Genomic DNA, 26115 nt, shown 5'->3' with positions numbered 1-26115 from the left:
TGCTGACTGATCAGCTTGTGTAGTTCGTCAATCCCGTCCATTACAGTCACAGTCTACTTGATTCTCTTTGCACAGTTCATCAGGCATGGACACATACCGAGAGGGCCAACAAAGAGATCGACAAAGTGTTGGATGACCACCACAGATTGGACTAAAATCGAAGCAGCTCCGATGAGCCACGTCAACCGCTTTACATACTGCTTGTTTTATGCCACAATCCCCGCAGGCGGCGGTGTTTGCGCGCTGCCTATTGGTGGCGGCAAATGCGATCTGCATCAGCTATCTGCCTATATGTTTACACTCGTTTTCTAAGATCAAGGTTGTGGCGAACATCTAGAATAAATGTGTATATTTGAGAAGTAAGGATATCTCAATGATTAGTATAGATTAAATGATGCGAAGCAAACTTGAGGGACTCGATATTAACCCTTTGCCATCGTCCCGATGCAACGCATCTCTGAGGTATACAGATTAAGGCTCACGTGGCCACAGCTAAGTTACCCAATGAGATCAATATATCAGAAGACGGGAGAACATAGTACATGGAATTAAATGAATGATATATCAGAGACACGCGCGTCACTAATCTTTACCATGTACCCTGGGAAGTTCCTCGGATGGTTTTCCAACATAGATATAAAGTATGCCATACTAAAATATGGCGCGTAAGCCTCAAAATCCCAGCATCAGCCGTTCGCGAGAGATGATAATATCATTTACTGAGCACCTATTTAGAAATGCCTGAAGTTGAATTTCTTTCGGGCGAACTAAGTCAGTCTTCCAAAGACATTATCGAATGCTTCAACGCCACCACTTCTTGCATGAAGCATCCCTTAGATGCTCCGGTTCATCTCGCCAAAGCCGGGTTCTCATTATGCAGCGGCTTGTTATCCCACGGCACTGAATACCCAAAAGAAACGACAGGGCTCTGTCGTCATTGGCGAGTGGCATAAAATTATATGGATCATTTCCTAAAGACGGCATTACATTACTTTGACCGAAGACAAGAGATATTGAAACCCACGGGTGAGTAAGCAAGCAGGAGAGGGATGATGCTCAAACTGGAAGTCATGACTTCACGTGTCCTATATTGTATGTAAGGGTATTTGAAAACAAATCTACTTCCTCAATTTCGTATGGCCATGACTTAGTTGGAGGTAATTCTGTGTTCCGGAATATGCATGCAGGTCGCTTCTCCTGTTGCCCAGTCGATCAACCGCAGACTCGAGGAGCAACTAGTGCAGCACTAAGTTATTCACCCGAAGAAAACATTGACAAGATGAATATTTCGACTTATTCAATCCAAGTTGCCTCCGTGGATTCTGGTATACGTCGTAGCCCCTATACTGGATGCCAACCGAAGACATCGAGATCGAAATCTGTGCAAATTGAGAGCAGCAAGTCATCACTATGCGTTTTTCTATGTTAAGTGCTTGACTGACCAGTGCGCCTGAAACCCGCTTGACGGATTTGGGTGTACGAGCGTAACTGCCTAGGCGGTACGTCTGTAGATGTTGTATTGCCACTGCAAAATAAACCAAATAAGACCTCTTACTGCTCCGTCAAAGGAGATAGATACCATCCAATCGCTCTCATATTTGTATTAACCATTTGTAAGGTTAGCCACTAACGCGTCTGCGGCAGGTAATACGGATAAGGGGAGAAGAGATAAATGGCAGCCCCGAGTTGGAGGTTCAGGCGACGCATGCTCATATTCGTGTTTCAAACAACTACAGCGCTTGTTTTTGCGGCGTCGAGATTCTAGAGACGGGACCCGTGCTGGTTAACTTGACCGACTAGCGATCCTACTGTCCTTGCAAACCATTTATTTCGGCGTGTCTGTTCTCAGCCAACACCACATATCAGCTGTCAGCGATAACATGAACTATGTAGATCTCATAAACATTAAAATTACTAATTAACCCATCTACAGACGGAAAGCCTCATATCTCTTCCCCACCACCGTCCCATTTCCCAACGAGCTATCACTATAAATGGACATGGTATCCGTCGTGTTCTCATACTGGGTACCACACATCTCGGAAAACCCCCTAAATAGCTCTCCTCTATGTTGGACATACTCATCAAACGCCTCTCTGGAACAACTTGTGGCCGGTCCATCCGCACACTCCACCAACGACTGCGGCGCGCTATTCACCAACACGCGGTAATACTCCCCATCCTCGTACCCGTAGCTCCCCGTGCAGTTCATGCGTTCGATTGCAAGGTTACTCAAGAACGGAAGAACATGAGAACTTTTCCAGACGCGTTGGTGGTTAATGCGGTCAAGAGGCATGGTATCATTGACGGTAGCTTCTGACCCTCCGAAAGCAGAGTTGTTGAAGAGACCCATGGCGACGAAGACCATAGGAGGCAGCTCGCGGTGGGTGAAGCTAACGTAGAGGTCATCAGCACCGGGGGTCTCGCTCATGAGAAGGTTGGCCGTGGCGTTGAGCCAGGGGAGGCCAACGTAGCCGGCAACGTTGTTGCCGTAGCCGACGTTATAATGGTATCTACGGTAGTAGAGTCAGTAACCTGGGGAAAATATCCAGAACGGAACCGTGAGAAGAGGTGGATTTACCTGACATCTTCGGTGTACTCCCAAGCCAACCATTCATCCGGCGAAAATAGATCCAGGTCGCAGAACGGCGAGCGACCCCTAATGACGGACTCGTACCCACACAGTTGCATCATGCCATACACATCCTCTGTCGTGAAGTTGAACCCGGGCACCGCGGCATTGAACCTTGCCTTGATGGGCTTAGTGAAGATCTTCTGGTGCACGGCCGACTCATCACTTCCCGCCGACGAGCTGTAAGCCGGACACGCCTTATACGGCGTCAGACTGTTGGCGCCGGACTCAGCCGATTCGTACACGCTAACCACATTAATAGTGTTATCCTCCTTCTCGAGCCCACGAACAAGCGACTTGGCGCTCTTCTCTGTGCGCTCAGCCGAGGAAGTCCAGATGCGCTGAGGCAACTTCAAATTAGGATAGCGGAACGACAAATCCACACCCAGCTGCGTAGCCTCGAGCTTGCCAACCTGGGTAAGCAGCTCCTGCTCCGATTCGGATAGAGGCGCGGTCCAAGTGGCTAGGAAATTCAACGAGGGGACCTTGGTCCAGTCGATACCCGTGTTGTTCTCGAGCTTGGAGATGAAGGGCTCGATGTAGGTCTCAAAGTCAAAATCGTTAGCGTAGATGGCGGCGTGGCGGTTGAGATAGGCGGCCCGGGACACGGAGCAGCCTTGAGGCGCGTCAGGGGACGTGGGAGGGTCTTGGGGTTCAAAGTAGGGCGCCACGCCGCCGAGGTGCTCGAGAGGGTTGAAGTTATAGGTTGAGTAGAGGGTGGTGGCTGAGGAGAGGGCTGCTAGCGGGAGGAGGCCCACGAGCTGCGTGGTGGAAGGAGCCATCTTGACTGCCTTGTGTGCCATGTGGCCAAGCTGCTGCAGGAGGACTTTGTGTAGTGTTGACGATGGCGTGGTGAAAGTGCAAGTCCGGTGGATTTTCGTGTGGGGGAATAGCGCGCCATAATGTATTTCTATCGGTCTGCCCTGCACTTTCTAGCACTAGGGTATTGTTTACTTACGTAGATCCCCATAATACGAAGAACTATGTTTGCTGCATCAGCGGTGCAAGTGTAGGCAAGTGGTTGGCGATAGCTTAATTGTGGGCTGGCGGCGTGGTGATCGCCGTCGAGGTAGTGCGCTGAAGTGGCAGCACTTTGGCGTCATTGGCCTGAGCTCTCAGCCGCCAGCAAGTAGCCAAAACAAGATCAAGGAACCTTATTTCCCCACAATATTCCTGCTGTCAATCCCCTCACGTCATCAAATAGGTGAACTAGCCGATCTGGAAATGAACAGAAATGAGAAGCCTCATCATTGGCACGGACAGTTCAGCCCGAGCGGCTTGAACGGCATTTACCCTTGGCTCTGACATCCCTACATCCCTACCTTGAAGGTGACATGATGACGCTTGATAAGGGCAAGGACGCAATGCCGTGAGATTTGATATGCTCACTGCGAAACTGTTACTCTCTTGGGGATTGCTAGCTTCTGGTTATGAGCTCATCGGGGCCGATCTGGGCGAAATCCTCAGTTGCTACTCGTTCCCCCAGTCTGCCCCTGAAATCAACTGACTAATCAACTTGCTTAAGACCAGATTCCTGGTGAGGCATGTTTGTCGTGCTTCGTAGCCTGCCTTCGTCGCGTCGCATATAGCAACCGCAGGTCCCGTCATGCTGAGCAAACTGTGTTACTAGTTAATAAACACGACCCCTTGAACGGCAAAAGGTATCCCGTAGATTTTTGAATCGATTGGGCCCTCGTATTCGCCCCGGATACGTCTAGGCTCGCCATCTTCTCCTTCTAGACAGTATGCATGCTCCTAAACATAAATTAATTACATGAACTCCAGCCCCTCATCGTGCATAGGTGCATCATCTGCATCTTGATCTTGATTTTGATATTCGTCTCCGTCCGACATACAAACAACATCAATGAACCATCGTTCTTGAGCTCCAGGGTTTGAGTTGAAGGCGGCAGTAGGTCCCCTAGTTTGCTCGTCGCCATGTTACACAACTGGGCGAACTGCGTCGTCAGCTTCAGGTGCGCAGATTCTTTGGTAGGTTCGGGCAAGCAGGTAAGCGGGAGGTAGTCGGAGAAGCTGGAATCTTCCGAGTACAAGTTCACAATGAGTAACTTCAGTGCGCCCGTGTGGAGTTGAAGGGCTTATCTGTTTGATCCCTTGTGGAACTCACGGAGAAGTAGGTCGCGCCCGGGCGTGTAGAATGCACACAGCTCTAGGCTGGTTATGCCAAGATGGCTCTGGTTGATGAGGTCGTCCCCGCTACAAAGGTCAACCTCAATGATAAGTATCCTCAAACTGGTGATCCGGAAGAGAATTTGGCAAGCCATGGGTTGGTACTCCTGGTGGTCTTCTTCATCGGAATCGGTACCGTTTCGAGGACCTTTTTTGTTATCTGCGCGTCGTTCTGCCTCATAACCATGGTTTTAGTCCGTAGGCGACCTTGAAATCCGCCTTCATATGGGTAAAATTTCGGAGTCCACATGCAGTAGTGGGTCAATATGCTTGCGAAGCTCTGGCAACTCGACCGGCGCTCGGAGCATCCAAACAGTGTGTAAAAGAGTCAGTTCAAATTCTTCAAGTGTGTTGGCTGATGAGACGATGAAGAGAGAAGATGTATGCTCGAATCATGCGTTAAGCGGGCAATCATTTCATCTAATTACAACACTTTTCTTGAATCTCTCACCCGACTTCGATGTCTGCATATTGTTCTTGATGTTTCGTCGCTCTCTGCGGCTGTTGCAAAGTCCGTCTATATCTGCACTCTATACTCTATGCTCTATAAATCCACCAAATCTGCCCTCCCCTTCAAGCCTTCTCCTCAACCTGCCGCTTGGGCGTCCGGTTCGACTTGATCAAATAAGCAATACACACACATACCCCCAACCCCGCAAGCCCAATGCCCATATAATATGCGCTCCTATACCCTTTCAACCTATCCTCAGGCGTCTTCCCCCCATTGTTCACATTATACTCTACGGTCCCGGCGAAACCCAGCCCCAGCGCAATACTATAGTTCACCACCGTATTGACCAAACTCGCCGCAATCCCCTGGTGCTTCCTCGCCACGGCATTCGATAGAATGAGAGTCGCCGCTGGGAAGGACATGTCCATACCCCATGGCATTATTATTAGCGCAACGAAGCTTTGCCCCCAGTATATCTGGTCGACTGGACAGGTAGCCATGAGTATGGTTCCCACGGTAAATGCCGCGAGGGCACCAGTCATAACGAGCGGGGGCCCGATACGGTGCAGCAAAAGCCCCACGAGGCCAGCGGCCATGGCGCCCGAGATGGCGACAGGACAGAACCAGGCCGTCGCCAACAGAGGGGAGGCGCCCCGGCTTTCTTCGAAGAATTGCCAGGTGTACCAAAGCCAAATGCCGAAGCAGGACCAGCCACAGGCCACGGCGCCGAGGACGAAGGAGACGTCGGAGGACAGGGCTTCGAAGGGGATGAGGGGTTTGGCCGAGTAGTGGTTCTCGATGACGAAGAAACCAATAACGAAGATGATGCCGATGATAAGACAGACGTATACGTATGGCATCTTCCAGCCGACGATCGGTGCTTGGTTCCAGGCGAAGTTGATGAGGATCAGCCCCGTGACGCCAACGAAGGCACCGGGGACGTCGAGATGGTGGACCTTGCCCCAGAAGTCCGGCGGCTGTTCGTCTCTATCGGACGACGGGGCGTCGGGAATGGCGTACCAGCCGACTGCGGTAGTCATTGCTAGTGCGATGGAAAAGGACCAGAATGTCCATGGCCACCACTTCAGTGAAAACAAGCCGGCGAATGCAGATCCGATGACGGCGCCACCCGGGGCCGTGGCCGCGAAAGCAGCAAAGGCCAGGGACTTCTTTCGCCCGGGAGCGTAGGTTGCGCCGAGAATGGCCAGTCCGTTGGGCAGCGCCAAGGACGGGCCGAGCCCTTGAAGTACACGGGCGAAGATGAAGAGGACGTAGCTCGAGTAGACGGCGAGACCGGCCACCATACTCCAGAAACTGTACCAGCCCATGCCGATGAGGAAGATCTTCTTGTAGCCGAAGACATCGCCAAGGCGGCCGGCGAAGAGGATGAAGGTTCCGACCGTCAGACTGTAGCCGGAGATGAACCATGAAAGGTCGCCCGAGTTGGCTATTCCCCAGTTGTCACCAATGACGTGGAGAATAGCAATTGCTTGTCCAAGACCGGCCTCTGTCTAGTCGTTAGTTTTTGACCCAGTAGCGCAGCGATGATAACCTTACGCGTAAATAACTGCGCGAGACAGATGATGATCACGAAGAGCAGCTCGCGGTACCACGGAAGGGTCTCTGCAACGGACACGGTAGACTTCGGCCTCGTCAAGGTCCTGGGTTCTCCGTCCCTGTCTCCATCAGAGTCGTCGTCGCTGGATGGTGAAATATCCAAACGACTCGAGGTTCGCGTCACTTCGTTATCGGAGACATCTTGGCACACCGGTCGACGAGGAGTCATCCCGGGATGATGCTCATGTGATGAGTCTAGCCTCGAGTCCTCTGTTGCCATTATTCCTCGATGTGAAAAAATTGATCAGCCAGGGAACGAGTTGATCTCAAAACACTAGGAAAGAGTTAAGATCAAGATTGCACGAGCTAATGAGGTTCGGCGTTCCGTTCCCAGAGTGGAGAGCGCGCCATGCAGTCCCTTTATGATCCCTGGGACCCACTGCAAATTGTAACTGCCATCGTGCCTGGGAAGCTGGATGGTCTTCCACTTGAAAGAAACCCGGCAAAACGCCTCCGCACGCCTATTTTGTATGGGGATAGTTTTCTCCCATGTGCCGTGGACCGATAACATGAGCGCCAAGAAAATGACCATTGGCATGCCATGGTATGGTCCATTATCACGCGTCGTGCCATGCAGAATATCTTTTTTGTCTTCTTGCTCGGTAATAGGGGCGATGGAGTCTCTCAACGGATTTATAAGGCTGACCATATCATGACAAGGGTCCACGACGTGCTAAGCTAATGCCGGGCCCACATTATGGAGCCCGATTATGGAGCCTGGCTGCCCGGCTTGCCTGGAATGGCTGGGAATTTGAAATTATTCATCGAGGCAGCCATCATCCACCGCTTGTCTATCAATGCTCCATCTTTGCCTCTGGCGCATTCACGGATGCGGTCTGCAAACTCCATGGCCGGCAGGTCGGGCTTGACGTTGTCAGGTCGGATGATGTCTTCCGATATCGCACCAACAGCGAGCGCCTAAAGCTGTGGTGGCTGTTCGTACTTCGTAAGACGTAGTGCGACTCATGAGATGGTATGGTCCTGGTATCATATTCAACTGTTGCGTGCTTGAAAATAATGGGTACGGCATCGTTCTTTTGACCTTTGACCTGTGGTTGGATTGAAGAATGAAGCCGTCTGGACAGTAGGATATTCAAGTTATGCATATACCAGCCCCGATACTACGAAATGGGTAAATTTGCATATGTACTTATCTACATATCCGCAGATCAGACTACCAACAACCTCGTGCCCTTACCCAAGAACAGTTTCCTAATGATAAGATGTTTATTCTAGCTGGCAGCTGAGCATAGACATATGGAGAATATGGAGGATTTTCAGTTTCCAAGGAACGACATGACTGGTTTTGAAAGGCAAGTCTTTCTACAGTATCAAAGATGGAATCAACTCCTCCCCATATCTGCGTGGTCGGCACAGAAGTGAGCGGGCTGAAAGCTGTCAACATCCTCACCTTATCAGGCTTCCAAGTCGCGGTATTCGAGGCCAGAGAACGGATCGACGGAAGGGTGCACCAGTATCCTTCACTAGGCCCGTTAGTTGATCTAAGGGCAGCTGGATCTATGGCACTATTAGAAATCCTATTGTACGTGTCGCAAAAGAGGCCGGGTGTGTATTCAGTTATTTTGGTGCGGCATATTCCATGTTCTACGGCGAGAGGCGTAGGATGGATGAAGATAGATCTCGGAAACCGTACATGAACGTTTGGGAGACTCTTAGAGCGGTTTTTGAATTCAGTGAGAGAGGGAGTATGACTCTGCTAGCTCGTCAACAAGACTCGTCGACTTCGTAAAGGAGAAAGCTCGTGGTTTCAATTCGTTGCGCCATTCTGCCCTTTGCCCGTCTGTTACGGGGGCTACAAGGTGCTCCGCACGACTCCTTACGGGCCTCTCATACACATAAGGAAGGCGGGTAGAAGCTAAAGGGTCCGCGACGACCGTCACGAGGTAAAGCTCTTTACGCGATGCAGCGCGTTGTCTTGTTCATGTATGCCCTGCTCGTGGTATCCAGCCGATCAACGAATACATTCTACAAACTCCAACACAAAATATTGCTGCGCTTTCGCTCGCTAAGAAGAGGCCACCGAAAACACCATAAGTCTCAACATCAAGAAAGATCATTGGACAGAATTAGGGTTACATCAGTAGATCTCGCATAAGCTCTACGGTCCGCTGCAGCCCTACAGCTGCGGTCCCCTCCGACGGCCACGCGAGATATAAGGTAATCCCCTGTTAATTACATGGATCCCACAACGATCTTCCTTCTATGTATCAGCCACAACATTAAAGTTAATTATCATAAAGCTGATTTGATCTTGACTTTCAGTGTCTTTCATTGGTACTGGCTGATGAACAGTACCTTAACCGTCTTTATGTGCTTAATAACAAATTTGATGAAGGGCTTCCCAGGACTCGTATACATCAGTACCTGAGTTTTCCTTGCGGCTCGAGTGCTGTCAAGAGCCTGGATGAGATCTTGTAATAACTGTTCATGTTATTTGCCCGTAGGGCAATATCTTGACTCATGACGAGAAAAGCAGACTCGTTACAGTGACCCTCAATAGATCTGCGTATGGCCTATATTTCCGCTACTAAGACTGAACTACTTCTCAAAGCTATACAAAGTTAACTAAAAGTCGTAATAAGGATAAGAGTACACCGATATGTTTAGAATTAGTCGCTTTATCAATTTACAAAGTAATCATACTTTTATTTATAATTATCAGTATTTCCATGGTCATTACATTACTGCATTTGTTTCTACAGGTATCCGGCCTCCAATCCGGGCCCTTCAGTGCTGAAACGCGGGGGATAAACTTTGTGCGGACTATGTACATTCACTGAGAGCTATTATCTAGCTTCAATTGATCAATCCTCTCAAATGCACTGCACGAAGTGATCAGAATCTCACAAAAGTTTTAACATACATCTTACCTATAACTTCGAAGTATAATAGCTTTGAAATCATGAGATATATGAGAGCGTAATTATTTAAGGCTCATAGTTTAACTAAGTCGTATGATATATGTATGAAGTTCTGGTCTCAAGTGTGGAGGGGCACGAGGCAGGCAGGCATGCGTTGTAGTATTTAGGGACCCCTCGGGCCAACTTGAGATTGATCCCTTATGCACCTTCATAGTACCAATACAGCCCCTAATACCTGGATTTCGACAAACTATACAACTTTACTCCCATCTTAAATATAGCGAGATTTGGTAAGTTTTGGCAGGGAAATAAAGCCCGTATCCAAACTTATTGAGGGTCGCTGTACCTTCACGTTAAATCGGTCTCTACACAATCGCAGTAATCCAGCTGATTGAGCTTCACAGATATTATTATTATTATTAAATACGCCGTAGGCTCGAAGCCCCCGGTACCTCTACTAGTACTCCCGTATGTCAAACCGTGCCCTAATGGCTGGACTAAATACATACGCTGCGTCGTCGGTTCGCCCTATTGGCGACTGCGTTGCGTTCACTACTACACTACGTTGGTTCTCAACCTACCAACAAAGTCCCCCCTGAGAAGATCGATGCTATCTGGGCCTTGAAGCTGTCCGACCCGTCCCTAGCAGCCACCTTACAATAGTCCCACTAACTACTGGTTCTCTTGTTGCCGTTGCGAGGTCTCTGCGAGAGTATAGTGGCCGTGGTGCGATAGCGGCCCGTAATCGTTCCCTCGGTCCTTCCAACAGCCCGCAAAAGAGGATTACGTGCTCTGCCGTCTCAGGGGCGTCGCCACAGCGGCATAGCGGCGAGTACACGCCAAAAGCCCCTGTCTTGAATAAGAAGGCTGCTAGTCCTATTTTTTCCGTCCTGATCTGGCACAGCGTAGACGCCTCCAGTCGGTTCAGGCCGAAATACTTGCCCCCTTTCGGTATCTGCATCGAAGGGCCCTCCGGTTCCTCAGCGATAGCGCGTCGCTGGCGATCGTGATGCTCTGCTCCGGTGAGCCATCTCTTCCTCCAGTGGCCGAGGAGGGCAGCCGGGACCTCCTTTTCCTCACTCATCCACTCGGAGCCCCGGGCCTCCTTCTCCATAGTGTACCCTGCCGGTCGGAGTAGCTGCGACGCCTGCTTCCTCTTCGCCGGCCTATCCTGCCGGAGTATATGTGACGCTTTAGCGCTCGCGCTGCGAAGCAGATTTCTCTTCCCGCTAAGCCGTAGCCGTTCTTCAAACTTAGCAGCCCGGGCACTAAGATAGAGGTCTAGTGGCGGGATTGCTGCTTCTGCTTCCAGGTGGCGAACCGGCGTCGCTTTGTGGGCGCCACAGACTACCCGGAGGCACTCGTTCTGTATCCCCATCAGGCTCTTAGCTGGCCCTGCCGGTTCCTCACTTATAGTATGCCACGCAGTCGCCCCGAAGGCGATCGCGCTACGGATAACCACCGTATATAACAGCCTCGCCCGTATAAGATTTTCACAGATAAGATCATGGCCTTAGAAGTCATGTAATGACTGCAATCTATAGTCTGAGTCATAAACATTCATAATATAGCTTTATGCATACTAATTTGCTGGTGGGTAATTTTTCTCGCCAGGCCGATTGGCGAGACCTGCTATCGGGGTCACTTTCGAAAGGTTGGTGGCTCCTTATAGAGAGATAACTTAGTAGGGGGATATTATGGAAAGTCCAGCATGAATAAGAGTTCTTGAAAGATTCAGCCCTCTGTTGATGACTCTGTGTGGATCTCGTATTGATTGCCGTGTCTGCTCTACGCGTTGTGCCGCGTTGGTTGCTAGAAGCGCTGTTGCTCTCTATGTATAAGGGAGGAAGGGTTGGACCCACTAGCTACACTTGCCGCTACACCACCTTCGGCCTAGGCCATAACTGTGACGCTCAATCCCACAGTTCTTAGTAATTTCAAAGTAATCTTTGCGAGGCAATCGGCATTTCAGGGAGTAGGTGTATGGTGTTTAACTGGATAAAGTGCAATGGGGGTGACTGTCTGAGAACCAGTGGACATGGGAACAAAGAAATGGCTGTTTGACGTAACTCGCGTGGGCATCGTATCGTAGCTAGTAAGATGAGGTCAACAACAGTTTAATCCCATTTAATCAGAAAATCAATGAGTATTGAGGTGTATCAGCATGATCAAGTCTAATGAGCACACTTTAAGGGAGGAGGTATCACGAGGATCGAAGTGACAAATGATATCCGAGAACACACTGTATCCATATCTATCTACCCAAGATGTCTCCTTCTAACACTCATACGTTTACTTCACTCACCCTTATCTTCCATTCCCCTCCCTGCTGTACCAGTCACGATCCTACTCGCGGAAAAACGAGTCCCTCATATCACGGAATTTCTCAGTAGCCTCAAGTAAAACCCACTTGAGCGGCTTTCGCCTGGGTCCGGGACAAAGATGCGGATCCTTGTCCGGAATTCTGCGAGTCATCCACGTTTTGTTATCCTGGCAGAGACAGTAGCCGTGGTTCTTATAGTACGGACAGTGCTCGTCATTTTTGGTGTCCCAGTTGCCAGTCTCCTGTTGACAGACCTCGCAGTAGGTGATCACGACAAGGTGTTTGCACATGTTTGCGGTGTCGCTATAGGTGATTTGAGTGGTTGCAGTCGTTTTGCGGTTGTGAATTGCAAGGTTCATAGAGCTTGGGTTCACTGTGAAACAAGAGGATAGGCTATATACTTTAGTGGTCTTGTGATCCATGGGTACTTGTATAGGGAGTTGCTGTGCCTGCTTATAAGGACAAAGCGTTGTCTCTAAACAATCTCTTGATTGTTTTGGAGCTTTGTTATGCATATTGTGCATACATAACTTGGATCTCTTTCGCCGTGTCACGTCTATCTAGCAGCTAGCATGAACAAAGCCTGCAAGCCACTATTCGAGCCCTGTTGCTCATCTATAAAATACTGAGAGAGATTTCTTTCATGTTATTCTCATTTGATAGGTCCAACATGCATGTATTGCAGTTAATTCTTCGGCCAACAGTCTACGGTCAACGACCAACTTAACACAAACCGAGACGTAGCGGGTCGAAAAGCCAAATGCAAAGTACTCAGACATGTTCACTTCATCATCATCCAGATAATACCATTCCTTCGAAGCAATATAGATTCATCATGAGTGATTCATTTTCTAATAGTCAGTGAGGAAATGTGATGGTCGTTTTAATACATTGCCGGTAAAAGGATTGACCCCTTCCACAACCTCCAAGTTACTAATGCCCTAAAACAGTTTCCATGAGCTGAGAAGGCGTATTAACCTAGAATAAATCACTCAAATATACTTACAGAAATTTCCAAAGCTATAACGGCTTTTATCGCTCACATTCTTCGTGCCCGTAAACAAGCAGCCTTGGCCAAACAGCGAGGTTCACATGCTTACGATTGTCTTGCTTAGAATGTGGCAAGTTGAATTGATAACCCCTCCCATAAGTCGTTAGACAGACATGGTGCTTGAACTCGATATTTGAGAGTAGATCTGAGATCTGGAAAGGAGGATGGTTGGTAATTGGAGCGCTGCCGGCCTTAGAGGCTTTAAGCCGCAGATAAACTCCTCCTGAGTAGTTCTCGGCGCAACAGCAAGACTTTACCAAATTGGCATATGATATCAATACCAGTCCTAGTCCTACATGTTGCACTGAGAAGTATGTTTCCACCGAAGACTAATGGCTTTGCTTCTAGTATTCAATTGGGAACAGTGCTTGCTGCTCGGAACGATTGGCAGGCGTGCTTCTACTCTCACATGTATATTTAGCCTTGTGAGCTTCAAACTAGAAAGGACGATCAGACTGGGATATTGTGGACGGAAATAACCTCCATTGTCAAGTCGGAACTCTTGATAAAGCGTGGTCTTTTCCATTCCTAGACTCAACGTGAACAACGATCGTGCGAAACCATTTGGGTTGTCTGATACCGCCTGTTTAACGTTTGGCGGCATATCGACAGGCCATTTACTTGAACCTGGGCAATATCGTTGCAGTAATGTACACGTGATCTGGGTTTCTCGCTTTGTTGAGGCCGACTGATATGCTACATGCAGAGTGTCTGGGAGATTCTCAAAGCCTGCAGCCGTTGATGCCTCACATATCATTTCGGTTATCGGCGAACCGCATTCGCAAGATAAGGTACTGGATATACATGATGATGATGGCCTGCACGTCCAGGGATACGCCATTACAGGCTGAATTCATGGTAACTGACATCGTGAATTGGTGATACGGTTAGCTTCATTTCAGAAGGCTCTGGTGCGTTTCCGTCCTATTTGCAGGTTAACCAAATAGTTGGCTCCACGCTCACTGAGATGCTCGGATCGTTATAGGGTAGGGCACGATTGGGTGGATACGATTTTCGGGTCACCTTATGGTGGTTTGTGCAGAAACACTGTTATCTAGAAAAGCGAGGGTCCTTGCACAAGAGGAAAATTGGTGCTGCATTCTGTGGCGAACGTCCTTTCTGTCATGTAATATCGCGTCTGCTCCCGCTGATGTGGCCCAAACCAATAACTCAAGTCAAGAGTGATTTTCGGGGGTTCGGCTTCTTCACGAAGATGGGGCGGTCAAGAGATTTCGAATACAACAAGAAACATTCTACCTCTTTGCTCACCTACCCAGATAATCTTCGCATCAGTGTTTCCAGCGACATTGTTCCATAATGGCGGTCTAGATAAAGTTGGTGTACTAGCTCATCATACCTTTGAGGTCAGCGCTATAAGTTTAGTATCTCGACATATTTTTCTGTCGATGAAATGCAGCCGTGGAATGGTGATATCCAGGAAACAAGACTTGCAATGGTGCTTGCCATGTGGGAAGTGTGGCAGCTTCGGCACGAGCATAACGCTGTGCTGTCAAGTCATCATGGGCCAGTCTGCAGCAGTGTATCCATGGCTAGTTCGCCCAAGTGCTCAAATGGGTAGCGCTGAGAAGATCAGTGACGACATGAACAGCTGCGACGGTGCGAATAGCCTCATTCCCACAAGTTGCGATGGCTGGGTCGAAGCGGGTATGCCAATTTGAATCATGGCCCCGCCGACGGAGGCTCGATGAAAATCGACTCAAATTCAGATTAATTCGAACAGCGTCAACGGGCAACTACATCCTCAAAATCTCCCAGAGTGTTCATCATGCCGGGCCAAATTCATTTCCATGGAGAGACATACTAAAAAAAATGTGCGAAGATGTTGACCTCGAAGGGTAATGATTCTGCTGGAATAACATCTATTGCTGCGAAGTGAGTGTGGCCACCGGCGAAATTGAAAAGACAGCCCCCTGGATTGTCCCCCACAGCTAGGCCTCTGCGACGACAATCATCCTGTGTCTCGAGCCAAGACGTCAATCGCAAGGAAGCAGGAGGCGGTCAAGGCCTATGTGCTGGCATGCGATCTATGGGGGCGGAGATCGGCAGGTACGGACGCATAGGGCTGAGCCTAGAATTCTGGAATTCTAGAGTTCAACGGTTAATTATCAAAGACCTGCCCGGTTAGTGGGCCACCGTATAGACTGGCTGATTGGCGGGAAACAGGTTGGCATCAACCGGATCGGTTCAAGGTCAACAAGAACGGCAATTAGCAAGACCTCGGGAAATTCGGAGAGATCCTTTTCGGCTTGTGGCGATTGGCGTATTGGGCTTGGATCACATTGAGTGGGAGTCACTTGCAGGAAAGCCATCGTTCCGACGATTAAGTAGGCGTAATCACAACTCAAGGGTGGGCGCATTCGCCAACCACTTTGCACCATTCATCTGATCTGTGGACGGAGTTGAATGGATCTGGACCAAAAATATAACCTGGGGAAGTGGCGCTCGGCAAAGGCGCAGGTTACTAATCAGGATCCACTACCTCTCCAAAAATGGATTAGCTCCTCCCGGCGCCAACTTCACACATCGCGTCCAGCTGCTTTTTGGCATCTTTGCGACAACCCCCTCTTCACAAGCCTCCGCTTCCAAGGCCTTCAACGTGCCAAAGACGCGTCATTCCGCAAGACCTAGCCCATAGACACGTTTCTGTACGCCAAGTAACGAATATCCAATGGTTTTCCTCGTCATTCACTCCTCTCTTGCCACTTCGATGTCACACCCTGAATAGGACCATTTGTCATCACCAGGTCCATTTCTCCTACCTCTATTCATCTCCAACATGGCTCCCAGCCCGAGGACGCCACGGCAGCCTGCTGCTCCCCTCTCTAGGAGCCGTCCCAAGACATCCAGACGATCCACTGATCCGCGACGACGCGAGAGAGACGACGGTCTGACTGCAGCGACCGAACCTCCACCAAAGCGGCGGCGATATGTTCCAGGCGGCCCCGGCGGGGGTGGACGCTTCATTGATAAGGACGGAAACGAGATCCCTGGGGGACGGCCCGGCTCGGCTAGCGCAAGCACCTCTAGACCAAGGGTGCGCCAGAATACGAACAACAGCGGAGTCGCCGCCTCTCCGTCGGTCTACCCAAGACGCGAACGCAGTACACGCACGCGAACAGCAACACATAAAAGTGGCGATGACGATATGCAGATCAGCTCAGCAGCTGCTGTTGCCGCCGCCGTAGTGCAAAGTGAGGGGTACAAACCAAGAGAAGAACGCGGCTGGGAAGAGTTCCACCCCAACCTCGATATCGAGGGTACCTTTATGGTATTCCATGCCGACGACGTTGATGGGACAGCAAAACCCACTCTAGATTCCTTATCGGCACAGAGTCTTGGTACAGATCGAACTGAGGTGGAAAGCCCACTGAAGGACCCAAATGGCATATCAGGAAGCGCCACGAACCCAGCATTACTCCAGGCCAACGGCGCCGCCTTTTCAGGACTTGGAATTACTCCAGGGACTCCGTCAAGACGTCGTTCCGGCCGGCCTAGAGACTTGTACTTTCCCAACCGCGATCTGGGTGCAACACCGAAGGCGCCCAAGGTTCTACCGATTCACAACCAGACGCCCAAGGAGCGCCTTGACCTCAAGCTTCCCCAGTATCGCAAGACCGACCGCATCTTGCTTTTCGAGAGCAAGACATTCGGGCAAGCAAGATATGTCGATAAGGCCATGATGAACGTCGGGTATCAGGAGAGCGATAACTATATCCGACCGGAACGTAGGCTGATTAAGGCGACCGATGCAAACATCGAAGATGAGGCGGATCATGCCGCTGTAAAGAGCGATGGCGAATCCTCTCTTCATATTCATCCTTTGGGTCGCGTTGAATACGACATGGATGAGCAAGACGACATGTGGCTTGAGGCGTACAATGCGCAGCGAAAGACGGTCGGCTGGAATCCGGTAACTCGGGAGGTGTTTGAAATAACAATCACTAAGATTGAAAAGGAATGGCACGCTCTCGAGAAGAGAATCCCCAAGCCGAACCCGAAACCCCCCCAAACTCATCGGCCGCGCTCTAGCTCCGCTGCAGCAGTCAACGGCGAGCCGCAAGCCGGCGAAGAGCAGGACAGTAAGTGCGCCATTTGCGATGACGGAGACTGTGAAAACACAAATGCGATAGTGTTTTGCGATGGTTGCGATCTTGCAGTCCACCAGGAGTGCTATGGTGTGCCGTTTATCCCCGAGGGCCAATGGTTGTGTCGGAAGTGCCAGCTTATTGGTCGTGGAGTCCCAGTTAGTCTACCCTGCTATAACCTGCGTACCTGGACCTGAGGCTAACACACATTTCTAGACCTGCATATTCTGCCCAAACTCAGATGGTGCCTTCAAACAGACCAACTCATCGAAATGGGCCCATTTGCTCTGCGCCATGTGGATTCCCGAGGTCACATTGGGGAACCACACCTTCATGGAACCAGTGATGGACGTCGACAAAGTCCCAAAGAGCCGCTGGAAGTTGACATGTTACATCTGCAACCAACAGATGGGAGCTTGCATCCAGTGTGGCAACAAGGCTTGTTACCAGGCGTTTCACGTCACCTGCGCGCGTCGAGCTCGGCTATTCTTGCGAATGAAGAACAGCTCTGGTGCCCTTGACGTTCTTGACAGCAGCACCAATCTGAAGGCGCTCTGCGATAAGCACTGTCCGTCGGAGTACGCCAAGGAGAATGATGTAGCAGCAGCCACCAAGAGTGCAAAGAAATATTACAAGAAGACAATGCGAGATCGCATATGGGCTGACAACCAGGCGTCGGCGATGCAGATTGCGGCCAGTCACCGCAACGCTATAACTGAGCATCCTCCAGATGAGTCCCAAATGACCGGGGCGAAGCTGTCTGCGGTCCTCGGAGATCAGAAGAAGGGCCAGGCTGGGAAGTCCATATGGAAGCTACCGTCGGGTGCTCCCGTAATTCCTCAGGCGGTGTTCGACATTGTGGAGCTATCACTACAGCGATTTAACTTCCTTAAGAGGAGAGAGTTCATCAGTGATGCCTGCCGCTACTGGACCCTGAAGCGCGAGATGCGCCGCGGTGCCGCTTTGCTCAAGCGGCTTCAGCTCCAGATGGAGACATTCTCGTCCATGGAGCTTACGCGACGTAACTTCGCTGCCATGGGTCCATCAGGAAAGGCACGACTGTCAAGGCGGATCGAATTTGCCGAAACCCTCATCAAAGACCTAGAACAGCTGCAACTTCTGTCCCAGCAAGTAGTCCAACGTGAAAAGCTCAAACTCGAGGCAGCTCAAGTGGAGGAAGAATTCGTCGACACTTGCTACTTCCCGATCCACAAGTCCCTTCCACCAATCATGGAGAAGGCCCTCATGTGAGTTGCCCAGATAATGTTGTGCGAAGCAAAGTCCTGACCAAATCTTAGGCTCGATAAGAAACTCTTCCAAGAAGGTTTGCTCAAGTTACAGACTAAAGTTGATGAACGATTCTATACTACTACCCTTGCGTTCGCCCATGACCTTTGCGAGGTCATTCATGTTGGAATCAACACCGAACCCAAGCTTCCACAGGAAACCCAACCCAAGTTTGACTCAGTCGTCGCCCCTCCTCCCAGGATTGACTATTCCGATCACCGAGACAGAAAGAGACTCGGCAAGAGGATCCTCAAGTCTCTTCAACCTCAGCTGGAGGCAGCTCTGCGGCTCGAGTCGGAAATCAACTACAAATCTCTCGAAAACCTCAAGCAAGAACTTGAGGGCATGGTCGAGGCTAGTCTTGAGCTAAGACAAAATACAATTGCCGCGACAGACGAGGCTGAAGAAAGCCAGGATGTTATCATGGTTGACTCGTCGACAGCGGAGATCACAGTGAAAAACACTGCGGATGATGACACTGCAGCTGACATTCAAGAAGAACAGGTGGATATCGCTATGGCTGATGCTGGCGATGAGAAGCCCACCAACGAAGGTGCAATAGGAGTGAATACATCGGACCTCGAAGCTAAGCACAACGCCACTGTCATCTCACCGCCCAATGGGTCGGTTGTCGAGCACGAGCAGCAGGCTGCAGAAGAAAAGCTGGAGGCTCCAATCACTAATGGGACAAAGTCTTTGGACACCCCACCCGCGACCAATGGCTATCTGGCAGCACCTCCCTCTTCGTCACAACCAGCGCCTCCTACACCCCCACAGTCTAATGGTAGTCTTGGCCGCGAGCAAGTACACGCTCTGACCGAAGGCGGCATCCCATGGTACCTCAAGGCATTCGAACCCGAGGGCACATCAGCTCTTCACGAGCAATGGCCGGGACGAGACGCCGTCCGGTCTCTCAGCGAGGAGCTGACAGAACTGGATGAAGATGAGCTTAAGGGGCTCGGTGTTGATTTCAACGCGGAAAACACGGCACCACCTCCCAGCATTGCCGATTCTGCAGACGCTGACGCTGTAGGAGGTTGCGCGAAGAAGAACACGAAAGCGAAGAAGGGTAAGACGCCTCGACGACGAAGATGAGCAATATTGCGGATAAGGGGTTGGTTGGATGGGTCTGTATCAGTACGAATTTAGCGACTCGAGGGTTTCCCGTTTTCTTTCTTTCCCCGGTATTCCGTGGCGCGGGAGGTCTGGTAAGCCCACCGGTGGGTTTCGCCCCCTTTCCCTTAGCCCGGTGGCAAACACATTATATCCTCATATACTTTACTCACCTTCGGCGTAATTTATGATGCTCTGGAGTTCAGAGTGGGCCGTGCAGATATTGATTGATTGAGCAGCTTCTGCGGGCTTTGAAATGGTTTCAAGGCGTTAGATGGATGGATGGATGGGCTGCCCAATCGGTGAGATAGATGCACTCTGTTACAACTGTACTGAATAATATATTGCCTCCGTTTCCCTCAAGTTATTCCTTGGTGTACTGTGTGCGAGAACTTCAAGGATGTATCCTATTCGTGGATTGTGGCTCTTGGTTGCGTGGGGTTGGTGTACCTCTCTCAAACAACCAACCCGGTTGGGTGCTCCGTGAAACTGGGGTTTAATCAAACCTGCACAAAGCAATCACTGGCTGACTGCCCAACTAACGTGCTTCGCATTGCAGTTCTCATCCCCGTGATCTCGGGAACCATGTTGTGATCTATCCGGAAATGCCAACGGGGTGAGGTGCTGGTCTGCATCAACTGATTTACGTGATAACGCACAGCGGGAAGATCATGATGATCGATGGATCCGGTATGAACGGATATAGGCATGTATTTCTACGAACACAGATACGTTGGGCTAGGGCAGGGATATGACCATTGCTGTCCCGGCCACATGCAGTTAGTGGTAGGTGAAGAAATGCACCGATGTAGGCATTTCCACAATCGTTGGACTTATGTATGCCCTTCGACCATTCGACATGTGTGCGGTAGATATCTTTCATTTCTGCGGAAGCCAAAAGCGACCAAATAGTAAGTGTACTGATATTGTCTCAACTGAACCAAGCCATCCGTCAACACATTCATAGCTCGTTTCATTCTCGGCAAGGATAGATCAACGCGATGGGATGTTCAAATGAGTAGGGTATACAACCCATGGTGAAGGTATTCAAACCGCGTGTGCCACGTGACATCTCAGGAGAGAGACGTTACCAGGGGCCAACAAGGTTGAAATCATATCCTTGATGGTGGGGCAGTACGTTCACATGGACTGCATGGCATGAGAACGATCAGCTTGGCATACTTACTTGGGAATTTTGGCGGGTCTTTTGTAGTATCGAAATATTTAGGTAGTGTCGGACAATGCTTGGGCACATTATAGAGGTTTAGGTAAGGTATGGAGACCTGCACGCCTGCCCAAAGCGTGAACATACTGTAAGATAGATTTTGGCCCAATTGGGACCTTATAAGGACGACCAACCTTGCAAGACTAAGCAGCCATCATACTATCGAGGAACCAGAATGTTGAGGAAGAATCGAATACTCTTGACATGACAATGTCGTGTAGGTTTGGATCTCCATTGTAAGAACGATGTAGAGCCAGTGAGCCTAGCCTCGCTGTTGCAACAATGGGTGACACACGCCAAATGCAGCCTATTATGAAGTTGAGTATTCTTAATTGCCTCAGAGTATGTTCTCTCATGTCGCAACTGGCTATTCCGGTGCAGTGGTTACACTCAAAAGGCCGGGAAAGCAACTGAATGAAAGAGCCACATTTGCAAAATTGAAGACTTCGAGTTACTATGCGAAGCTCATCCAGGCTCACCCATGGCAACTGCTACTGGGATCTGAACCAAGTAGTTGACCTCATGATTGGCTAGAAACGCAGACCTTACCTGACAGGCCCGCGCATCCCCTCAGCTGTAGGAACTGGCTGGACGAGGATGGTGTTCGCAGCTAGGCTATTCACATGTCAGACTTGTCTGGTACTGGACTATACTAGTCATGCCATCAGACTGATCTAGAGTCAGTCGTGGTCATGGTTCTTGATAGCAATATCCAATGAGAGTAACGTGCTTTTGCCAAACGGAACTTGCTCCATGATACCGGCCAATCGATCCATCGTCTGGAGCCAACTGCAATTTCTCGCAGTCCTGATGATCATGTGACCCTGGGTTGAGCAATCGGAAGACAGGTACAGGTTGAAACCAAGGCGGGGTGACAAGGGCTTGGTAGAGATTCGGCCTTGATGTCAGCTGCGCAGCATGAGCTCACCAGAGCTAAGCTTCTGGTAAGCATTCAGCGACTGGTTGTGCTCTGCGTACACGCAATGAGGAGCATCCAATCCCAGCGAGAATGCATACAAGGGTCGGCTCGATCTTCCACCAAAAAATGCACACAAAGATGTGCACAAGGCAACTATTACCTGTCTGCTATAGTACATGATTCATCAGCACAAATGATAACCTCTCCAACCGCGACAATCTGCTAAAGTTTATTTGTCTCGACCCCTGACACTTGCCTAATCGCCGGGACCCCGGTTGACCTACGCGGCTGACGAAACAAAGGGGAATCGATTGTGGAAGAACCGGGACGCCTCGGTTGTTTTTTTTTGGGTTCCTCTACCGGAGACGATTTGATACGCCCTCAAGGGGTTGAAGGCGCCTAGCCTGCCTAGCCTGCCTAGCATTCGGCGTCAAGCCTTGGGACGGTATCAAGAAACGCTATTGCACGGTATACTCGCTTCCTGTGGTGGACAATGGATGGTTTCAGCCGCGTGAACTGGTCGGTCGCACTTAGCTGTGACTAAATCGCCAATTCACTAGTCTGCCGGCAGAGTTGAATACGACCGCCTCGTGAGACTATCGGATACGTTCTTTGGAGCATTTGTTAGGGATAGAGAATGTAGCAACACACTGGCTTGGTATGATGAGGGGCCAAGCAGTATACAATCTTACGCAATACCACTGGAACAACCAATGTGAGCTGTACAAGAATCATCCGCTTTCTGGGGCCTCCACCAGTCCGCCATGCAACTGGGAAACTTCCGAGGCGGGCAAGGTGGAACATAGCGATTTTTAGATGCTTGGATGAGACGGCAAAGACGAGTCAAACAAGTCCGACAATCCGCATGTGGATCGGGTCAAGAAGATCTTCGGTTGTCTAGAATGCAAGCTCAACTGAAAGTGCCCTAAACGTGTACGCTGTTTGGAACTTCTGCAAATCATTGAGACCAGGCCATTCCCTCTCTTTGAGAAAATGACAAGATGACCAGAGGTTGCGTGGAAAGACGAAAGGCGTGGAAGAAACAAAAAAGGGTCTAGCAACTAGAAAAGGCCGACCAAAGAAACTCAGCAGCCACCCACCCCAGCCAAGCCTACACATGAGAAACCTTAAGCGGCTAGAAACCGGTAGAGTCGGGATGCATATGCATGCTAGAAAACGAGGACTTGCAGCCGGTCGACCTGGATTACGGCCCCTCGGACCATTCAGGGTGGATGCAGGTGGACAAAATAGCGGCAACTGCATAATGGACGTCAGTACGAGATGCTGATACAACGTGCGTCTGGTCGGTCGAACAAGCCCAGCGGTGAAGCACTGCAAAGGGATGTCATGGTCAAAAGATGAAGTCAACGACAAACTGCCTGAGCGTATGAGAAGCCTCACGGCTACGTGAAGTTTGGAAATAGGGGCTCATCTCATCTTGAGAGTGCCATGAAAAGCGTATCTGTGTCTGTGTTGCATGCTCGCGTAAAGGTAGCCATGTGTGTGTGTATATATATATGTGTGTATGTGTGTGCATGGGCGCGGGCGCGCAACATGACATGATGAGCCCAAGTGCACTTGAGCAGACGGTCTTGGATGGCAATATCACGGCATCTGAAGTTGGTGCATTTATGATTTACGAGGACTAGCGGGACTGAATAGATGTAAAATGCGAAGCCGAATTGACTACAGTGGATTGATGCTTAGAACTTCAGTAGGCAAGGGAAAGCAAAGCAACTTGTAGCAGCAACTTTTAGGCAGTCACTTGAGGCAAGTGCTTTTGCACTGCCTCATTTTGGCCAATGAGAGTCGTGAAACCCTATACTAGTGCAAATCGGCCCCTTCCCAAGCATGCAAGCGTGCTGCGACCGGGACAGACAGAGAAGAGAGCGCCAATCCAGCTCAGTGCCCAAAGACGGATCCGAATCTTGGTCTCGAATTCCTTTCTCTCCTCCTTCAAGCCAAACCCCGCGACGAGTAAAGGCAACTCATATTCTTCAACGACGACATATTTGTCTCTCTACGGTCCGCAAATCTTAGTGAGCTGATAAGATTCGATCTTTCTCGCAATCTTGTTCCGACGACGACTTCCTATTGTTTTGGGCCAGCAACCAAGCATCCACGCGACAAGCAAGTGCGTTGCAACTTTGACACGACGAGTCCAGTATCTGGAATTCCTGCCGACCGAGACAGCAACAGTCTCAACAAATTCTGCCTCCAACGCCACAGCAATCAGCATCGACTACCACGGCGAACATTATCAAGGATAACACGTCGACTTGACGCGATCCAATTTCTGTCATCGTATTTGACACCAGAGCGAACAGTGCTAGCACTTGTAAAATATCTCCTCCCCGCATTGCCGACATCTTTTTGACGAGACGCATTCGACTTTGTCATCAAAATCAACAACGCAGCAGCAACAGCGAAGGCAGCCCGGCACCCAAATTGAGGGGACGAAAATAATCTTCGCCGTCCTTCACCTCGACATCACTTTCTCCCGTCTATTCCTGAGGAACAAGTCGCCGCCCGACTGTTTCTGCGCAGGTACATAATCAACCCGCGAGCTTCTCCTAGGAGCTCCGCCACCGCTGAGATCACTTCAATCGTAAGTCAACTTTTTTTTTTCATCGCGCTTTCATCATCCACCACCACCCAAAATCCGTCCGCCCGCATGGAATTACGTGCCTCCTTCTTCCCCACCACATTTGACCACATTGACTCGGCCTCGGGATTGCCATCATTGGCCAATCGAGAGTGACAGCATTTGACCCTTCCATTCTTTTTTCTGCCATATCCGCCTTGGACCTTGTATTGTATCGTACAACCACCTGCTGACCTGCCCCTTGAGTAAAGCCGAAGAAGTGTATCATTTTTCTGATCGGGCCCCATCGCGATATCCACACGGCGACTTCACCCCCACTCCTGTCTCCTGTCAGGACCCTTCCTCCACCCCGCATCTTGCAGGCCATCTACCTGGCAGGTGAGGAATTAAGATGGCGGACCAACATGATGTTGATCTAGACTCCATCATCGACCGCCTCCTCGAGGTTCGCGGAAGCCGGCCCGGCAAGCAAGTCCAGCTGCTCGAGACGGAGATTCGATTCCTCTGTACCAAGGCCCGAGAGATCTTCATCAGCCAGCCCATCTTGTTAGAGCTGGAGGCTCCTATTAAGGTACGTGGCCCGTGAGACATGGAGGTGCGTTCGCGGTGATATATATCATGGCTGACTGTTTGTGTCACGCGACAGATCTGCGGCGACATTCATGGTCAATACTATGATCTCCTGCGACTCTTCGAATACGGTGGCTTTCCCCCGGAAGCCAACTACCTCTTCCTTGGTGATTACGTCGATCGTGGTAAGCAGTCTCTGGAGACCATCTGCCTGCTGTTGGCGTACAAGATCAAGTACCCCGAGAACTTCTTCATTCTGCGCGGAAACCATGAATGCGCCTCGATCAATCGCATCTACGGCTTCTACGACGAATGCAAGCGCAGGTACAACATCAAGCTATGGAAGACTTTTACCGACTGCTTCAACTGCCTGCCTATCGCTGCCATCATTGACGAGAAGATCTTCACCATGCACGGTGGCCTCAGCCCCGACTTGAACTCCATGGAGCAAATCCGCCGCGTCATGCGTCCAACTGATGTAAGCGTTTCTTGTGCCCTCTCTCCACTCGTGAAAACTCAGTCTTCTGCCAACCATTGGCCCGACTGTTGCTGACTTGAGCCCCTCTAGATCCCCGACTGCGGTCTGCTTTGCGACCTGCTGTGGTCCGATCCCGACAAGGATATCACGGGATGGAGCGAGAACGATCGTGGTGTCAGTTTCACGTTCGGTCCCGATGTCGTATCGCGATTCCTGCAAAAACACGACATGGATCTGATCTGCCGTGCTCATCAAGTAGTCGAGGACGGCTACGAGTTCTTCTCGAAGCGCCAGCTGGTTACCCTCTTTAGTGCACCCAACTACTGTGGAGAGTTCGATAACGCGGGAGCCATGATGAGCGTCGACGAGAGTTTGCTATGTTCCTTTCAGGTTTGTGACGCCTTTCTGCCACGCCCAGCTTGGAAAAGTCGCAAGCTGACCCAAAGTACCCATTAGATTCTCAAGCCAGCGGAGAAGAAACAAAAGTACGTCCGTGGCGGCCTCGGAGGCAGCGGTTTCGCAACCCCCAGAAAGCAATCCAAGTCTTGAAAAATATGAATGCATACGAACTGCTTCGTCTCTATAGGTTCGGCCGTCGATAAACTGCTCCTCCGCGATATCAGCCTGCCCACCGAATTCCATCCCGCCGGCCATTCCAGCAATAAG

General features: G+C 50.3%; 6 protein-coding genes across 6 annotated transcripts; 3 read left to right on the top strand and 3 right to left on the bottom strand.

Annotated features, from left to right (window-relative positions):
• Positions 1-1927: 1927 nt before the first annotated feature.
• BCR38DRAFT_486187 (histidine acid phosphatase) lies at positions 1928-3414 on the bottom strand (the record flags this gene model as incomplete). The annotated part of the gene is made up of 2 exons (XM_040863995.1): positions 1928-2513; positions 2582-3414. The coding sequence occupies 2 exons, from the start codon at positions 3412-3414 to the stop codon at positions 1928-1930; spliced, it is 1419 nt and encodes a 472-aa protein (XP_040715102.1).
• A 1981-nt stretch (positions 3415-5395) lies between these two features.
• On the bottom strand, positions 5396-7059 carry BCR38DRAFT_458583 (major facilitator superfamily domain-containing protein; the record flags this gene model as incomplete). Its single annotated transcript, XM_040862186.1, has 2 exons — positions 5396-6780; positions 6831-7059. The coding sequence occupies 2 exons, from the start codon at positions 7057-7059 to the stop codon at positions 5396-5398; spliced, it is 1614 nt and encodes a 537-aa protein (XP_040715101.1).
• Positions 7060-15182: 8123 nt separating this feature from the next.
• On the bottom strand, positions 15183-15560 carry BCR38DRAFT_436857 (uncharacterized protein). The gene has a single exon (XM_040860489.1). It carries the CDS (start codon positions 15543-15545, stop codon positions 15273-15275), a length of 273 nt encoding a protein of 90 aa, XP_040715100.1. The 5' UTR covers positions 15546-15560; the 3' UTR covers positions 15183-15272.
• Positions 15561-15943: 383 nt separating this feature from the next.
• On the top strand, positions 15944-19634 carry BCR38DRAFT_344909 (uncharacterized protein; the record flags this gene model as incomplete). The annotated part of the gene is made up of 3 exons (XM_040856142.1): positions 15944-17410; positions 17469-18499; positions 18551-19634. 3 exons carry the CDS (start codon positions 15944-15946, stop codon positions 19632-19634), a joined length of 3582 nt encoding a protein of 1193 aa, XP_040715099.1.
• A 2066-nt stretch (positions 19635-21700) lies between these two features.
• Positions 21701-22807, top strand: BCR38DRAFT_436855 (uncharacterized protein). Its single transcript, XM_040860488.1, has one exon. The coding sequence runs from the start codon at positions 21780-21782 to the stop codon at positions 22020-22022; it is 243 nt and encodes an 80-aa protein (XP_040715098.1). The 5' UTR covers positions 21701-21779; the 3' UTR covers positions 22023-22807.
• A 1985-nt stretch (positions 22808-24792) lies between these two features.
• BCR38DRAFT_344307 (Metallo-dependent phosphatase-like protein) lies at positions 24793-25998 on the top strand (the record flags this gene model as incomplete). Its single annotated transcript, XM_040856093.1, has 4 exons — positions 24793-24972; positions 25048-25449; positions 25540-25839; positions 25906-25998. The coding sequence occupies 4 exons, from the start codon at positions 24793-24795 to the stop codon at positions 25996-25998; spliced, it is 975 nt and encodes a 324-aa protein (XP_040715097.1).
• Between the last annotated feature and the right edge of the window lie 117 nt (positions 25999-26115).

This window comes from Pseudomassariella vexata (genome assembly GCF_002105095.1).
Source record: "Pseudomassariella vexata strain CBS 129021 chromosome Unknown BCR38scaffold_8, whole genome shotgun sequence".
Taxonomy (NCBI): Eukaryota; Fungi; Ascomycota; class Sordariomycetes; order Amphisphaeriales; family Pseudomassariaceae; genus Pseudomassariella; species Pseudomassariella vexata.
Note: the sequence above shows the minus strand (reverse complement) of the source record. Positions and strands in the feature narration are given on the sequence as shown.

Coding starts and splice junctions, on each gene's coding strand:
- BCR38DRAFT_436855 (XM_040860488.1), top strand. CDS start 21,780: ATGTCAGCTGCGCAGCATGAGCTCACCAGAGCTAAGCTTCTGGTAAGC.
- BCR38DRAFT_436857 (XM_040860489.1), bottom strand. CDS start 15,545: ATGGTGCAAAGTGGTTGGCGAATGCGCCCACCCTTGAGTTGTGATTAC.